The sequence below is a fragment of the Monopterus albus genome, unplaced genomic scaffold, assembly GCF_001952655.1.
Source record: "Monopterus albus unplaced genomic scaffold, M_albus_1.0 scaffold246.1, whole genome shotgun sequence".
Taxonomy (NCBI): Eukaryota; Metazoa; Chordata; class Actinopteri; order Synbranchiformes; family Synbranchidae; genus Monopterus; species Monopterus albus.
Genome location: NW_018128126.1, coordinates 1,070,826 through 1,084,825, shown reverse-complemented (window position 1 = coordinate 1,084,825; position 14,000 = coordinate 1,070,826). Strand labels below are relative to the sequence as shown.

Below are 14,000 nucleotides of genomic sequence, written 5' to 3'. Positions count from 1 at the left end.
GAAGTCCCACAGGATCTTAGCTTGGTCATTCTCAACCACCTTTGGAGGTGTATCCCATTTTGACTTTGGGACTTCCAGCCTGTACTCAGCACAGATGTTTCTGTACACTATGCCAGCCACTTGGTTATGGCGTTCCATGTATGCCCTGCCTGCTAGCATCTTGCACCCCACTGTTATGTGCTGGATTGTCTGAGGGACATCTTTGCACAGCCTGCACCTGAGGTCCTACCTGGTATGGTAGACCCCGGCCTCTATTGATCTTGTACTTAGAGCTTGTTCATGTGCTGCCGGGATTAGTGCCTCTGTGCTGTCATTCAGTCCAGCTTTGTCCAGCCACTGGTAGGATTTTTCGATATCTGATGGTGGTACATACCGTGCAGGGGTTTGTCCTTCCATGAGGGTTCCTGCTCTTCTTTCCCTTGTTCCTCTGGTTTCTGCTGCCTGAGGTATTCACTAAGCACGTCATCACTTTTTCTTACATTTTCCTTGTAGAACTATCCCAGCCCAGAATCCTTCTGTACAGCAGCACTCTGCGCTGGATGCAGAACTTCTGGGCTACCTGGACGAGTGTATCTCGACCGATTTGCAGAGGCAAGCTCTTCCACAGCCTCAAGCCGGTCCGCAAGAAGCTGGGTCAGCACTACAAACAGATGTCCTACACTGCTGCCTTCCCACAACTACAGGTATGTGTCTGCTAAGCTGCCTTGTAGCGATAGTCCACTAAAAATCTGCCTCACGTTTTTTGTCATGAAATCTACATTTGCAGTCCCTTTCACAGAAAAGTATATGCCTTTGTTCTAATGGATCATTTAATTAATGTTTCCCCTGATTTCTTTGTCTACCATTGGTGTACATTGCTACATATTGTTTGTCTTTCAGGTGCATTACTGGGCTTCTTTTGCTCAGCAGAGAGGTATCCAAGTGGAGTGCCACAAAGGCCATGTCTTCACTCGAGGGTCACAAAGACTTATTCCACAGGGTACAGGCATTAGCACAATACTATTCAAGAAAAGAAATATTCATACACACAGATGGATTCATTTAGTCTCCCAAAAGAACATAAAGTGGATTGTATATTGTTAATGGGATGCACATGTATCTGTTTATGTGGTCTCTCAGCTGGCACTGTGATGAGGAGGCTAATCTCTGAATGGAATGTGACTCAGATGGTTAGTGAGCTTTCTCAGGTGACGGTGCACCTAATGGCCTCTACATGGGATGAGACGACTGACCACCAGATGAATGCTCAGGTGAATAAGACTCACCTGCTCAGCCTGTCCTCCCTGAGCTACCAGCGCCACAGCATCCGCATGGAAGAGGTAAAAGCCCAGAGCTGCTGGAGTCCAAACCTGTTCCTCATTCTTGAAGAGTTCATAATTGAGATTCTTTAAAATATTTTTGACAGGAGGTGAACCCAAAGGATGAGACTAATGCTTCTTACGCTCACAAACTACACCTGGTGGACCTGCGTGCTTCCTGGACCACGACTAACAGGAACATAGCGTTTGGGCTGTACGACGGTTACAAAAAGGCAGCAGTGCTGAAGAGAAACCTCTCCACTGAAGCTTTGAAGGGTCTGAGGATTGACACACAGCCGCAGACCAAGAAGATCAAACGCTCTCCTTCCATCTACTCCCCCACCACAGCGCCTACCACACTAGTTACGCCTGCTGTCAACCGAGTAGAAAAAAGTCAAAATGAAGGTAAGGATAATGCTTGACTAAGAAAAAACAGCTCAGTCTTTTAAGATCCACTAATGTCTTGCTTTCCTATCTCGTCCTTTAGGAACGTCAATGCTCCAGAAACTGATTGAGGAAACAGACAAGTTTGTGGTGTTTTCAGAGGAGGACTCTGGTGTCAGTGACCAGCTGTGTGGTATTGCAGCATGTCAGACCGATGATGTTTATAACCGCAACTGGTTTATCGAGTTGGTCAACTGTCAGGTAGGGATCTAACATTGATAGTAGAAAAATAATAGTAAAATAGAAAAATCTACTGTTATGTCACCAGCATCCAGTTCTTTCTCCATAGTCCTGAGTTAAATGTTTGTCTTTGACAGTTTTTGTCCCAAACCTGCTTTAATGAATGAAGGTGAGTTATCTGATTGGTGCAATTTTTTTTAAACCCTTTTCTATTTTGTTTTACCCAGATGATGTTGCGTGGCACAGAGACTGCAGGCTGTGTGTTGGTGTCTGCGGCAAAAGCACAGCTGCTACAGTGTGAGCACCACCCTGCCTGGTACAGTGACACCCTGAAGCAGAAAACTACCTGGACCTGCCTGCTGGATGGCATGCAGTACTTTGCAACCATGGAGCCCCAACCATCTGAGCAGGAGGACAAGCAGCTGTGGCTGGAGGTAGGCCCAGCTCTCACCTGGTCATGTCAGGCTGTTTTACAGTTCTGCAGTGCTCAATTTTAATTATGTCCTGTTGTCCCAGGGCCAAATAAATAATAGGATCGAGGACTAGGCAAATCAATTTTGGGACCAAAGGTGGAAAAAGTGCTGTTAACATTACAGTGAATAACAGTGCATATAAAACTGACTGCACGTTTTGTGTAGCATACAGTTCTTATTGAACTTCCTTAATACACACACATACAATGCACCAAACATTACCGTGCTTCAGAAAACGCACAGCAGGGCCAGATCCTGCCCTCACATCAGCCATAGCTGAAACGGAGAATTCAGCCCAACCAAATAAGGCTTGCTAGCATTAATGTTGACATTAGCAGTTAATGCCGGACTGTTTGATGCAGTCAACGCTTTTTACAGTGAGCTGACCATTAACATTATTAGCATTTTTCATCTATAGAAAAACATTAACGTTGTATTCCAAGACAATTCAGCTAATGTTGGACAGCAAGTAAGTCTCAGTTGCAAGCCAGCAGGCACTCTGTGTACCGGTTTATGTTCAACAGCAACCGAAACTAGCGGCCGCCAACTCTGTCCACAGTTTCTCACTGTTTGTAACGCAGGGCTGCCAACCCTCGTGCTACACGTCCATTTTCTTATGCAGAGAAAAACAACTTCAGAACTGATGTGGTGGAGCAAAAAGAGGGCACTGAGCACGTATACATCCACGACGGCCCACAGCATCTCTCCTCTCTTCTCATTTCCTGTGCAGAAAGGAGAGTGAGAGAGATACTATGGTTATGGGTGTGTCTGTTGCTGTAAAACTGTCTCATGATTCCCAATATGAGGTTTTTGAAGGGGAAACAAAAGACAGTGAAAACACAGGCATTCATTGGCAAACCTATCACATGTTATGAGTCTTGTTCTTTAAGCTTAGCAGGAAATAGGTACAAAGTACTAATTAATGAATGAATAAAGTAATGTTACCAATGTTCTACTGATTTACGTAAAATTGAGGCAGCATGTATTTTCTGTAAATCCATGCAAGTCCATTATAGGCTATACACAGTATAGTAAAACTCGTACTTTTCTATTGCTTCGAATGCCTCAAGCTCAAGCAAATATGAGCCATCAGACTTTTTAAAACTTTGATGGTTGATCATCTATCTAATCTGTTTTATCTTAAAGGTCTCTGAATTATTTTATAATAATGATAGAAAACAGTAATAGATAATAAAGAGTAATAATGTAGAAAACCAAAGACTGAATTTGGGATGATCCACGTTCAGTTCGGAACGACTTTGATTGAATGTTGGGACAAATCTGGGAGGATTGTGAAAATGGTTGGTGAAGAACCCTGGTCTGGATATTCCATGACTTGTCTTTTAACAAGCACAAATTTGCCTGACTTTTATATGTAGTTTGTTTTTTGACAGTTTAGAGTTTTGTTTCTGTTGCTCAAATTTAACAAAATGGTTCACAACTGATCAAAGGATGAGAAATAACTGGTGCGTCACCCTGACAGTGTAAATAATGACTGATTCTTTGTGCTTTTAGAGTAAATATAGCATAATGAGGATTTTAATGATGGTAGAATGGACACTGTCTAAAACCAAATAGTCCACTAAACCATAACCAAAGCTTTATAGAAATTTACTTATGATTGGTTTCTTATTGTATCATGTTGTGGTCAGGTGAAAAACATAGAGGAACACAGGCAGCGTAACCTGGATTCAGTTCTCGAGCTGATGGAGAGTGGCCAGGCTGTGGGAGGAATGGTTAGCACCACTACAGGTATGGCACTACTTACCCTAAACCAGTGGTTTTTTCCTTACCTGATGCTACACAGTGCAGAACACCACACTGGCTCTGCAGCTGTGAAAACTGTTCTGTGAATACACAGATGATTGATCTGTGTACTATATGTTGACAAATACACTGTCTTCACATGTTGTGTATGCGTCACACTGTTTGCTACATTTCTTTTCCTCAGTATATACCTGCAAAGTGACTCAGACATTACTGTTATTTACACTAATGGTTTTCCTTTTCCATAAATATAGACTGGAACCAGCCTGCTCAGGTGACTGAGGCACAGCAAGTTCAACGTATCATTTCACGTTGTAGCTGCAGGATGCATTACATCAGTTACAGTCATGACATCAACCCAGAGCTGGCCACACAGATCAAACCACCAGAGATGAGGAATAACCCTGAGAAAGAGGACCTGCTGAAAAAACAGGCTGGTATGTCTGGATGCCTGGAGACCATACAGTATATCTTAAAACTGTGCTCTGCTGAGGGAGAGTGCATCAGGTTTCTTGTAAAAGGGCAGGTTTGCCCACATTTTTTTCAGACTGCAAAAAGTTCATGATGCTAAATCTGTGATAGTTACATGGGAGAGTAATGTCATTATAATTTTCACCAAGATGCTGTTCATGAGTTTTATATGGTGTTTGCTATTTTCCCAGGGGCTGTGGATACCTTCACCCTCATTCATCATGATCTTGAGATATCCACTAACCCTGTTCAGTACGCTATGATCCTGGATATTGTCAACAACCTGTTGTTACATGTGGAGCCCAGACGCAAGGTAGGCTCGAGCATCAACTGGCTAACGGTCACAATTTACAAAAGAGTTCCATGTCCTTAACAGTGTTTCATCTTTGCTTATTCTGTCTATTCTTTTCTCTGTTTGGTATGTCCAGGAGCACAGTGAGAAAAAGCTACGAGTGCGTTTCCAGCTGGAAATTTCTAGTAACCCTGAGGAGCAACGCAGCAGCATTTTACATCTTCAGGAAGCAGTCAGGCAGCACCTGGCTCAGATTAGACGCCTTGAGAAACAGATTTACTCCAACATCAGGGTGAGCCACATAATGCTTCATCCATCTATAATTCACTTCCTGAATTACCATTGTTGTTTAAAACTGACAGCCTATCTGGAGAAATAATGACTGTTTTGCTAAATATGATATGTTAACATGAGCTGATCAGATAGGGGCAAATGCTTGGTTTGTGATGTTTTCAGGAGACAGTTACATGTTTGCTATTGCAACCATATTCATATATATGATACTGTGTGTGTGTGTGCGTATTGCACACTAAAGTACACCATGCATTTTAATCTACATTTTAATAATTTCATCATCATCTCGCAGGCACAATCTGAGGAACTGAGTGGTGAACTGCTGGAGATCAACACAAGACTGCAGAACCAGCTGAACCAGGAAAAGAATGACATGCAGATGAAGAGTGAAGAGCTCAACATTCTCATCAGGTCTCACATCAGCACTCATACACCTACTGAGAAAATATGGCACACAGGTAAAAATAAAATAAAATCTTCCTTCTAGATGTTTTAAGGACTTCCAGCTGCAGCGGGCAAACAAGCTGGAGCTACGTAAGCCACCAGAGGATGTGAGTGTGGTGAGGAGAACAGAGATCTACTTTGCCCAGGCCCGCTGGTGTTTGACCGAAGAGGACGGCCAGCTCGGCATAGCTGAGCTGGAGCTGCAGAGGTTCATGTACAGTAAGGTGGGCACAACATGTAACTACCGTACAACAGTCTGGAGTTTAGACAGCTAGACGATTTGCACTTTGGTCAGTATGATAAGGTTTCTTATTCCTGATACATCCAGATGTATTCTTGATCACTGCTGGATGGTAAATGGTGACCATTCTCTAATACTTGCTCCCCACAGCTGAACAAGTCTGATGACACAGCAGAGCATCTTTTGGAGCTAGGGTGGTTCACAATGAACAACCTGCTGCCCAATGCAGCATACAAGGTAAATACAGTATAGTACAGTAATACAAATACTGTAAATTACTCAGATTAGTCAGATTTGGATGCTTAGATTTTTGATTTTCAAATACTGAAACAAAAAATATCAATTAGCTGTTTCTTTTTCCCTTACTTGTACAGCAAACATGAAGCAAGTCATAGATTTCTCTACTAAAACACAGTATACATTTTGCAGTGGACCCATGACAAACATCTTTTTCAAAGCTATGCTAAGGGAAATTATCAGCAGTTGCTGTAATGGATTGCATTACATTTTACTGGTGTACCTAATAAAGTGCCCCTGAGTGTGGCAGTATATTAACATAGCTTAAAATGCAGTGTTTACTCACATTCTGACTCTCTGCCTGGCTCCTCTGTGCAGCGTCTGAGGGTATGTACAGTGAAAAGCCTGATGTCCGTGTTGAACTCATCCTGTTTGTCCAGATGGGATCACACAGTGGCTCTTCACAGTTTTATATTCAGTGTTGAGTGCAGACTCAAGGATTCACTGATGCATGTGTAACTAAAGGCTCATTTCATGGGTGCTTAAAATCTGTGTTTTCCATACTGTCCTCACTTCATTATTTGTGCAGATTTTATATAGATTTTATATAGGATTTTACAAGGTCAGGAGCTATTGCTTGTGCTATCATGTTGCTGAAGGTAAAATAAAGTTAACTTTTGTTTCATAGGTTGTACTTCGTCCTCAGAGCACCTGCCAGTCAGGACGCCAGTTTGCTTTGCGGATCTTCAGTAAAGTGCGCCCTCCTGTGGGAGGGATTTCTGTGAAGGAACACTTTGAGGTGAGGCATATCACATGTGGCCACTTTGAAACATGTAGATTGTATTTTATTGTAAATTAATTTTCTTTTAACTGTTTTTTTTCCTTTACTATCAGGTGAATGTGGTGCCACTCACTATCCAGCTGAAGTACCAGTTCTTCAAACGAATGATGGGATTTTTCTTCCCAGGAAGAAATGTTGAGGAGGAGGAAGTTGCTGATGAGGAGGACAAATTCAGATTGGTTACTACTGGTATGTTTTAGTCAGCAGTGGAGATATGACAGCAGTAAGATGAGAAGCAGTTGGTCTCCAGTCTGTGTGATCACCAGCTTGCAGTCTATACCAACTGACCAATGAATTATAGTTTCTATTTTCTCTGCCAGACGTGTGCATGGGTTGAATTACCCATTACGGTGTTGTGTGTCATCCCTCTGAGCTATTGGCAGGCTCTGTCTGTTCAGTTAGGACCTTAAGATGTGTGTGTGTGTGTGTGTGTGTGTGTGTGTGTGTGTGTGTGTGTGCGCGCGCGCAACAAAAAGTAAGACTCAATGGGGAGTATAAGGTGTAGGGTGCAGCAGACTTATCCAGAGGCCACGGTGCTGATACTGATGTGGTCTGTGTCACAGGTATTCCTGTCAAACCTCGGCAGCCGTCAGAGGACACCATGGGTGCTATGGCTCTCTCTGTTCAGTGAGCAACTTTAGATGTGTGTGTGTGTGTGTGTGTGTGTGTGTGTGTGTGTGTGTGTGTGTGTGCGCGCGCGCAACAAAAAGTAAGACTCAATGGGGAGTATAAGGTGTAGGGTGCAGCAGACTTATCCAGAGGCCACGGTGCTGATACTGATGTGGTCTGTGTCACAGGTATTCCTGTCAAACCTCGGCAGCCGTCAGAGGACACCATGGGTGCTATGGGCCCCAGCAAAGGTGTCGCCCAGGGACTGAATCGCACAGCTGGGGTCAGGAGGTCATTCAGGAAGCCTCCAGAGGTATTCTTGCTTTTCTTTGGTTATTTTAAAACAATAAAAGCTAATGCTATATTAAACTTAATTTTTATTATTTTAGAATCAAAAAGGACAAAATAAAAGAGCAGGACAGACCAGGTCACCTCATGCAACACCAGTAGGTTTGTGTTATGATAAAGGTTACGTTTTCAGTTCTTACAGGGAGAGAAAAACAAACAAAAGAAGTTATCAGGTCTCACTGTGGCTAAGCATCCTGATATGTTTACATGAGGAAATAAACCTATTGTACAATGAAATAAACATTAAGGGTCCATAAGTCTGAAATGGTTTCTTATAGTCTCAAAAGAAAGTCGAAAGAATTTGGCATTTTGGAGATGCCCAGTTTTCACCTGTCCATCATACAGCAAATACTCAGTAGAAGGAAGATGATAACACACTAAGGTTTGGGGGAATGCAAAGCACATATGTAAAGAGTAGAGAGAACCAAGGGCTATTGTTATTTTTTCCTTAAGATAAAGCATAATGTATAATTCTCTCCACCAGCACCCTGTTGATGACATTGATAAGATGAAGGAGCGAGCAGCTATGAACAACTCTTTCATCTACATCAAGATTCCCCAAGTCCCCCTGTGTGTCAGCTATAAGGTGGGTTCCTGAGCTCCACACAGACTATTGCTTGTCATTCACTCCCTGTTCTTCATTGTGGATAATGAGCCTGTATAGAGAGACCCACAGAAACAAGACTTTAGAGCAGCTCCGTTCAGTCATAATAAAGGTTCCTGTTGTGAATAACAAGGCCACAGCTTCTTGCCGCTTTGTTTATTTGTTCCCAGAAACATCACTGTTTTGATGCTCTCCCACCTCTCATGACAATATGGCACAAAAGCTCTAAACTATACCCGACTGTGCACGACCTGCTCAGCATCAGACAGAGACAGAAACTAATAGCTGGTGAACAGTGGATATTTAGCAGTTCTGTTTCCACCAGGAGTTGGTGGAGACCAGAACAGGCCCATGTGATGGAATGGATGTCTTTATATTTCTCTTCAATCCAGTTCTGTACACAGGCAGTGTAACGACCTGCATGTTACTCACGTTGCACTGTACATATGTAAATATAACCTGAAGCATACTTGTACACTTAGACTGCTGCTGCTCTGCCACGGTGTTGCTCACTCTGTGTAGACACAGTGTACAGTCCATTCATCAGATGGCCAGAGACATGACTTCACATGAAACCTGATGCACTGTAACTGCTGGATGTGTAAATAAGTAATGTTTACTAGCAAGTTAGACAGAAGATGTTCACATCTTGGATGACCCAGTAAAAATCATTTGTTGTAGGTTTGATTCCATTTTTATCTAAGTAAAGCACATTTCTTTTTTCATTCAGAGATTTCATGAATCTTGTGTTTTATCCATCTTCTTCAGGGAGAAAAGAGCAGTGTTGACTGGAAGGACCTGAACCTGGTTCTCCCCTGTTTGGAATACCATAACAACACGTGGACGTGGCTCGATTTCGCTATGGCTGTGAAAAGGGACAGCAGGAAAGCACTTGTAGCACAGGTACTTGCAGTTTGACTTGGTTTTTTCTTATTAACATTTCACTAGTTTTTAAAAAAAAAAGGTAAGCTGTCATTTAAGGCAAAGAAGACATGAGCCTTAGACATCAATCTATTGATAGTTTCTGCAGTGTAAATGTATTAACTCATTGCGGACTGTTCTTTCAGTTGTTTGGATTTATTTGCCATTACCAAGAATGGCTGGAAGCAGAAAATACATATATCTGCACTGACATTGAAGCGTTTTCTCTTTATGAGCTTGTTGTCCTCTGTGCTTCTTGTTGCATAGGTGATAAAAGAGAAGCTACGTCTGAAGCCAGCTTCAGGCTCAGAGATGCGGGGGAAGGTGTCTGAAGCAAAGTCAGACAACAGTCTGCAGCAGGAGGAGGACGAGAAGGCGCGGCTCCTCATCGGCCTCAGCACTGCAGACAAGACATCCAGCAAGAAGAGCATCTTCAGTCGGCGCAAGTGAAACTACAAACGCACACATTCACTTTGAAGCTGAGCTCGATTGGACCATCTGCTCCAGCAGCAGAAACACTCCCTCTGAACAGGTGGAGATGGTGGAGCCTTTCAGGTTGTTCTGTGGAATGCCTTTCTATATCACAGTATGAGCCTGCTGAAATTAAAGGAACGTTCTGGAGTGTTTGTTTTTGTCTCTTGATGTGTCTCAGATGTGAATTTCTGCTCAGACCCTGCAGTGAGTTCCCACTGCTCCAGGATCAGCAGAGTGTCAGTCTGACCAAACATTGTTTATGTGTGTGCCACTGAAGTTTCACTCTTCATTTCATCCACTCTGCAACTTGGAAAATGATGACCACTTAGGCTGCACTGAACGTAGCCATGAAGATGTCCAGTTTGGAGCCTGTACTTCACTGTTACTGTCTTGTCTGCCGTTTCCTGCTGGCTCAGGAACACTGTCTGCTAGAACAAACAGGACTTAGTTGAAGCTTCAGTGCTGTCAGCTGTAAACATTTTGTATGATTTTGTACATGGCTGTATGACTGTCGCTGTGACAGGAAGGCCTTCTCCCATAAAAGATGCTGTTTTATATTTCACCTGTAAATGAGCGCCTGTGTCCTTTAGCTGTTTACTGTACCTCACCTCAGTGCAATACCACTAACAGAGCAGCAAAAACATTTTCATGTGTAAGCCAGCCCTCACTTTGATCGTGTTGTGGGCAAATACGTCGCAGCTATTTGCTGAGTGTATGTTTTGTCATTTTAACACAAAGGCACTTTGTATTTTGATAGTTTTGTAACCATGGTTGTTTCTGTTAAATGACCTGTGTAACCATGCTGCTGAAGCTTGTTCCATCACATTTCTGTAAAGAAGGAAGAAACATTCCCTGAACATTTCACTTAAACGGATCAATATCACAAAAGCAGAGGCATTCACACTACTGTTAGCGCTTATTGTTTATCTGTCAGAAACTGTCCTGTCTCTCACTGGTGCATCTGTGGATTATTGTGTGGACTATAAATAAAGGGGCAGGTCTGTGAGTTGCGGGAAGTTGATTGCTCATTAATCTGACAGCAGGAACTGGAGGGAATCGGGCTGCTGGCCCAGGACGGCTGTGTGCAGACAGGCTGCAAACGGCTGTCAACATGTGGATCTAAGGCGCTGAGTTGCTTCACGCTTATTTTAGTGTGAATGACTTTTGTTGGCTTGTCCGTGATGCGATGAGCGGTGCAGCAAGGTGAGTAAAGCAGGTTGAGAGCTGTTGACACATCGCTGAAAGATGCGAAATACAAGAGAAGTGTCAGTGAATATCGGCCATGTATGTTAAATGTGGCGCTTTATACCAAAGTTTGTACACAAAAGAAACTTGATGATGGAGAACTCTTGCCGATTTTCAGTGTCTTAAATGCAGTCAAGTGTTGATGTGAGGTGTCTGCGATGTCCCACAGCTCACTGTCCTCGAATGGGTCTTTTAAAAAAATAGAGCCAGCGTATCGATTACTTTGCACAATGACCTTCCTTCCCAAAACACCCATTTATCCACAATCTGCAGGACTGCTAGCAGACACAGCACCATCTCTTCATTAGTGAGTTAATAAATATGAATGATGGCACAGTTAGACCCTCTCCTCTAGCATCCTTGTCCTTTAGTGTTTCAGAGACACTACCCCACCTGGTTTCACAGTAGTAACGTTATATTGTCTAAATGCTGCACATGGAGTTTGATTACAAATCTCAGACTGCCATCTGAGGAGAGTGATGGGTACAGCTCACATAGTCTGGCTGCCACTTTCCAGTACTTTACTGTGAATATCTACCCATTATTAGGGTTTGAGTTTTTTTGTTGAGATTATTGAGATTTCAAGGAGGTTTGCCAAGTGCTTTGAAACTAACAGCTAGCAGGAGAGCAGCAAAACAAAAGCCTGTGTATTTTTGACTTCAGTCTCGTTCCTTACTTCTTCTTTGCCCAGCAACAGTGAGACAGTCTTTTTCTTTTTTATTTTATTTTTGAGGTTTACCCATTTCTGATATTTGATTTTAGACTATACTTATCTGCATTAATTCAGCAGTGTGCGTGTGTGTGCGTCTCATCCTCTGCAGTGTGTGAATACTGCGGCTTAGGAGACTTACTGGTTACCGAAGGGCCAGTTTGGAGAGGATGAAGTTCGGGTCTTTGCTGCAGAGCTGGGCAGTGCACTAGGTTATTGTTAATCTGGTGTTCACCACATAGGCTGTATTGTATTGGCTTTTAGTGTCAGCTTGAACTTTTGTAGTAAATACAATTGTGATTTGTGCCTTTGGTACATTATTTATAGGATTCCTACATGACTTGGGGATCATGCATAGAGATGTAAAGGTATGGCCTTTGTATATACTGTATTTAATCAGATAAAACAAAATTACACCTTGTATTTCTAATGATTGATCACAGTCAGATTAATCTCATAGGAGACCCCGGGGTAAAATTTGTTGTTGGGCCACTATTGGCCCTCATTGCAGTTTCATTGTTTACTCAGACACCCTGCAGAAATCAACCATCCTTCTAGAGCTAAAATGATTAGTTGATTAATCAATTGGTTGACTGACGGACAGTTAATTGGCAGCAATTTTGAGAAAGGACTAATAAATGTAATTTTAAGCAAAAATACTAAACATTCCCGAAAACCAGCTTCTCTGTTTGGGGTTTCAACCGTTGGTCAGACAAGAAGAACTTGTGAATATGTTAATATGCTGTTTTCTGACATTTTATGCACTAAACAATAATAAAAGAAAAATGCATTTGGGTGTAGCATTAGAATTCTCCTGTGGTGGAATAACTCATTGCCCGAGGTTTTCTGTGTAATTACTTGACATAAATAATAACAATTTGATGAATCACAACTTTACAACAAAGAAATTCAATGTAAATTAAAACAACATAGGTGAACTAGATGTTGACTGAGCCTCACCACAGGACCAGGGTTACAAGCCTGAGGATGCACAACACTTCATAGTTCATATTCAGTGGTGTAAATTTCTAACAGACTTTCAATTAATCAAATTATGTAGACCCAAACATCACGGAATATTATGGGCCCCTAAGAGTCTGAGTTCCCTGCCTGTCTATTTAATAATCCAGCCCCGACTGTAATGGTAATAATTCCTAGTTTGTTTGTTTTTTTCTTTTCCAGATGGAGAACATCCTTTTAAGTGATCAAGGTAGTGCTTTTCTACATTTGACTTGTAGCCAGTATAAAAAGAGTCTGTGGTCATTAGATGAGATTGAATTATTCAACTGTATTCATCCTCAGTGGAGGGACTAGTTTGGTCACCCACTCACAATGACAAATAACAAAAGAGACACAGTCACAGGCTGGACAGCAGACCACAAAGACAAGCTGCCTCAGCAGCAGCACCACTAACACACTGGACATCGGAGTAGCCCGCCCAGCCACAAAGCTAGGCTCCAATATAACAGGCATGTTTGCTGCTTCATTGTACACAATAAACAGTCTACAGGTAGTATGCAGAAGTACATCATTTTCAGTGTGTGATTTCCCATTACTCAGGTCACCTTCGGTTGTCTGATTTTGGACTCTTGTGTTGCCTGAATCGAGGAGGACAAGCTTTTACAATATGTGGGACAATCCAGTACATGGGTGAGATTTTGGTCTCATGAATGAAATTTATTCCTCCCACTGGATTCAGTTGGCCCAGTTATGAATGTGGTGTGCTGTACAAATGAACTCAATTCAATACAATTTTATTTGTATAGCACCAAATCACAAAAAGGTCATCTCAGGATACTTTACACAGTAAGATCTAGACCTTACTATTATTATTATTATTATTATTAATAAGGAAAACCCAACAAATCCCCCTTGAGCAAGCACTTGGTGACAGTGGGGAGGAAAAACTCCCTTTAACAGAAGAAACCTCCGACAGACCCCGGCTCTTGGTGGGCGGCCTTCTACCTCGACCGGTTGGGGTGAGTGGATAGAGGAGAGACAAAAGAAGAAAAGCAACAAGACAAAACAAACAAACACTGATCAGGTCGATGTGGCTGGGGACTGCTTGTCAGGGACGCCGAGCTCCCAGGCCAGGGGAAACTGCCGGA

At 42.5% G+C, this 14,000-nt stretch overlaps 1 protein-coding gene across 3 annotated transcripts in view; it reads left to right on the top strand.

Annotated features, from left to right (window-relative positions):
• Window positions 1-11,068, top strand: part of LOC109972074 (protein KIAA0100) — a 25,250-nt gene extending 14,182 nt beyond the window's left edge. Inside the window, exons 18-37 of one of the 3 annotated variants that reach the window (XM_020620710.1) lie at window positions 493-683; window positions 880-979; window positions 1,120-1,319; window positions 1,406-1,703; window positions 1,786-1,943; window positions 2,150-2,356; window positions 4,048-4,147; window positions 4,417-4,599; window positions 4,825-4,946; window positions 5,062-5,217; window positions 5,512-5,630; window positions 5,707-5,887; window positions 6,055-6,141; window positions 6,830-6,940; window positions 7,036-7,171; window positions 7,780-7,904; window positions 7,981-8,037; window positions 8,424-8,525; window positions 9,312-9,446; window positions 9,732-11,067. In XM_020620710.1, coding sequence (XP_020476366.1) covers window positions 493-683; window positions 880-979; window positions 1,120-1,319; window positions 1,406-1,703; window positions 1,786-1,943; window positions 2,150-2,356; window positions 4,048-4,147; window positions 4,417-4,599; window positions 4,825-4,946; window positions 5,062-5,217; window positions 5,512-5,630; window positions 5,707-5,887; window positions 6,055-6,141; window positions 6,830-6,940; window positions 7,036-7,171; window positions 7,780-7,904; window positions 7,981-8,037; window positions 8,424-8,525; window positions 9,312-9,446; window positions 9,732-9,914 — 2,951 coding nt within the window. In that variant the 3' untranslated portion in view covers window positions 9,915-11,067. Of the gene's footprint in view, window positions 1-492; window positions 684-879; window positions 980-1,119; window positions 1,320-1,405; window positions 1,704-1,785; window positions 1,944-2,149; window positions 2,357-4,047; window positions 4,148-4,416; window positions 4,600-4,824; window positions 4,947-5,061; window positions 5,218-5,511; window positions 5,631-5,706; window positions 5,888-6,054; window positions 6,142-6,829; window positions 6,941-7,035; window positions 7,172-7,779; window positions 7,905-7,980; window positions 8,038-8,423; window positions 8,526-9,311; window positions 9,447-9,731 lie in introns of all 3 variants that reach the window. The other 2 variants (XM_020620712.1, XM_020620711.1) reach the window with 2 other exon arrangements.
• Window positions 11,069-14,000: the final 2,932 nt, after the last annotated feature.